The sequence below is a fragment of the Elephantulus edwardii genome, unplaced genomic scaffold (assembly GCF_000299155.1).
Source record: "Elephantulus edwardii isolate Elephantulus edwardi_28Jun2011 unplaced genomic scaffold, EleEdw1.0 scaffold00012, whole genome shotgun sequence".
Lineage (NCBI taxonomy): Eukaryota > Metazoa > Chordata > Mammalia > Macroscelidea > Macroscelididae > Elephantulus > Elephantulus edwardii.
Genome location: NW_006399762.1, coordinates 17,566,146 through 17,569,546, shown reverse-complemented (window position 1 = coordinate 17,569,546; position 3,401 = coordinate 17,566,146). Strand labels below are relative to the sequence as shown.

Genomic DNA, 3,401 nt, shown 5'->3' with positions numbered 1-3,401 from the left:
GGCTCCGGCTCCGGCTCCGGCTCCGGCTCCGGCTCCGGCTCCGGCTCCGGCTCCGGCTCCGGCTCCGGCTCTGGCAGCTTTCTCGCCAGAGTCCCAGAACTCGCGCTTTCTTGGCATCCGCTGCATTGGATCACTGGCGTGCCCCACCATGTCAGACGCAGCCATGGACACCAGCTCCGAGATCACCACCAAGGACTTGAAGGAGAAGAAGGAGGTGGTGGAGGAAGCGGAGAATGGACGAGACGCCGCCGCTAACGGGAATGCTAAGGAGGGAAATGGGGAACAGGAGGCTGACAACGAGGTAGACGAAGAAGAGGAAGAAGGCGGGGAGGAGGAGGAGGAAGAGGAGGAAGGTGACGGTGAGGAGGAGGATGGTGATGAAGATGAGGAGGCTGAGGCAGCTACGGGCAAGCGGGCAGCTGAAGATGATGAGGATGACGATGTTGACACCAAGAAGCAGAAGACCGATGAGGATGACTAGGCAGCAAAAAAGGAAAAGTTAAATTTAAGAAAAGAGAAAAAAAAAAATTAAAGGCCACCGTGACCTAGTCACCCTCCACTTCCCGTCTCAGAATCTAAACGTGGTCACCTTCGAGTAGAGAGTCCACCCGCCCACCTCGGGCAGCGCCACCTGCAGATGACATGCGCTCACCGCCACCCAACCAAAACCACAACATGAATTTGCAACAAGGGGAGGAAAAAAGAACCAAAACTTCCCAAGGCCCTGCTTTTTTTCTTAAAAGTACTTTAAAAAGGAAAAAAATTTGTATTTTTATTTACATTTTATATTTTTGTACATATTGTTAGGGGTCAGCCATTTTTAATGATCTCGGGATGACCAAACCAGTGTTCAGAGCGTTCCCTGTCCTAATTCTGACTTGTGGTGTGACCACGTTCATTATAATCTCAAAGGAGAAAAAAAACCTTGTAAAAAAAGCAAAAAACAACGACAAAAAAAAAATACAATTTTATTCCGAGCATTCCAGTAACTTTTTGTGTATGTACTTAGCTGTACTATAAGTAGTTGGTTTGTATGAGATGGTTAAAAAGGCCAAAGATAAAAGGTTTCTTTTCCTTTTTTTTTTTTCTATGAAGTTGCTGTTTAGTTTTGTTTTTTTTTTGGCCTGTTTGATGTATGTGTGAAATAATGTTGTCCAACAATAAACCGGAATTTTATTTTGCTGATTTGTTCTAAAAAAAAAGGGGGGGGGGATATGTGATTAGCTATTTTTGTCATGACAGGAGTGCAGAATGAAGGCTGCATTGTGGGGGGAGGTCTACTCAAAGAGAAGAGTGTACTGGGGGCGGGGGGTTAAGGGGTAGGCAAGGAGAAAAGTGCAACAATGAATAAATGGAAATTCAAAGTCTCTGTAAATTTTCATTGAAATTAATAATAAAAAATTTTTTTAAGTGTATGAATATCAAGTTGAAAACATTCCCATCTAAAAGCCTCTTCTTTCTCAATGAACTAGAACCCAAGCAGACAATGGGGGCACAGGGCATGAGCGTTTCTCTGAAAGGGCCAGAGGGAGTAAGAGCAGCACAGCCCCTTACTGCCCAAGAGCAGAATGCAGATAGAGAGCCCATAGCCCAGCCCCATTGTTCCTCTAGAGTCACACTAACAGCAAGTGGTTCATTAATTATTGACTCACAGACTGTGGTACCAAGAGTGTGATTTAGTAGGGAAGTAAGTTGGAGAGTGGAGGAGGCAAAGAATGTCACCCACTGTAAGTCCAGGTTATAGTCCAGAAGTCTAAATGCAGTCAATTAGTCCAGTCTCTGGTTTCAGTGCAGCAGTCATGTTTTCCTTCCATCATCCAGCAAGACCAGCAAAAACATTAACTGTGGCCTTTATCAGAGGCCTCCTTTGGTTATACCTTGCCACAGCCTCTACCACCATCACTAGGGTCTCACTGTTACCTGGTCTCGCTCTAGTCACCCTCAAGCCTTGCTGCTTAGTGTGCGAAGAACTCTCACTTATCCTAGTCCCACAGCTGTTGATAATTTACAAGATCATGTGTCTGCAATTAAGGTAGACCTAAGGGAGCTAATATAATGACTTAAAGCCAACTTTTAAGCTAAGACCACAGCAGTGTAGAAACTTGAGGAATGTTTTGAAGGTTTAGTAGCATTTACTACACTGAATAAAAGACTGTGTAGTAAGATGTTGCCATGCAATTTCAAAGACCCAGCTGTGTCTAGAAATCATTAATTATGGAGCCACTAAATTATCCAAATTGTATTAATTAATATGTGAACATTCCAGAGCAAAGGCAATTAAAAAAATAATCAGGTTGATTCAACCTTTGTTACTGGAGAGTTCCTTGAAAAAGACTAAAAGAGGAAAATCTTGTTGAGGCTGTTGAGAGTTTTCAAAAGTAAATTACAAATAATAAGGAAAATTAAGGAAAACAGACTCCTAACATGAAATGCTTGTCATACTGTGTGATGCTGGCTTTATATTCTTAAAAGATTCTGAAACACTGAAGATATATTTAAGAAGCCTGAAAAGGCTGAAGTTTCCAAGAAAGAACATTGAAAAGATAATATTTAATCGTAGATCTTAAAACCTGATAACTCTTTTTCTAGCCCCCAAGTCCTTTCTTTCTTTCTTTATTTTAGCCTTCCTTTCTTATCATTTCCTGTTTTTCCAGTTTTGCTTTTTCTAAGCCACCTTCTGTCCATCATTACTCTGATCATATTTAAGAAACTGGATTTTTAAAATGGGAAATGAATAATTAAAACTTTAGACCAATAACTTTATTTTCTTTTTTAGGTTCTGGTTGATAGATTGCCGACAGATCCAAGAATCCGTTACTTTTGCATCACAGGTGTATAGAGAAATTATCTGTGTTCCTTATATGGCCAAATTTGTAGTGTTTGCCAAATCACATGACCCCATTGAAGCCAGGTTGAGATGCTTCTGCATGACTGATGATAAAGTGGATAAGACCCTTGAGCAACAAGAAAACTTTGCTGAGGTGGCTAGAAGCAGAGATGTGGAGGTATTATTTTCAAAAGTTTTGCTTACATGTTGTGTATACCTTATTAACTGTTTATTTTGAAAGAAGAAAATAATAAATAAAGCCATTATCTAGAAAATCTATTGGTCCACATCTAGATCCATTAAATTAAGTTCCAAATCAGTCTGTTGTAGCCAGTTTGAACTGATTCTATAGAAATAATCTACCCTATGTGAACAGGGGAAATATATTTTTGAGAAAAATTATAGTGATTATGAATTTTAATACTAAAGAAAACAATGTGAAACATTTTTTCTGTGATTAAATGTGACAATATTATATGAAGGATTTTTTTAGCAGTATAATTTTTCCTTTTTAAATTTGTCATCTGTACAAGTCTTTGGAGCCAACTAATTTAACTGACTATGATACGAAAAA

At 40.0% G+C, this 3,401-nt stretch overlaps 2 protein-coding genes across 4 annotated transcripts in view; both read left to right on the top strand.

Moving 5' to 3' along the window:
• The window catches only part of ANK2 (ankyrin 2, neuronal), an 843,213-nt gene that overhangs the window by 780,722 nt on the left and 59,090 nt on the right, over positions 1–3,401 (top strand). For all 3 annotated transcript variants that reach the window (XM_006881082.1, XM_006881081.1, XM_006881083.1), the window contains one exon: positions 2,777–3,005. In XM_006881082.1, coding sequence (XP_006881144.1) covers positions 2,777–3,005 — 229 coding nt within the window. The remainder of the gene's footprint in view (positions 1–2,776; positions 3,006–3,401) is intronic.
• Positions 42–498, top strand: LOC102863835 (prothymosin alpha-like). The gene has a single exon (XM_006881080.1). The coding sequence runs from the start codon at positions 149–151 to the stop codon at positions 479–481; it is 333 nt and encodes a 110-aa protein (XP_006881142.1). The 5' UTR covers positions 42–148; the 3' UTR covers positions 482–498.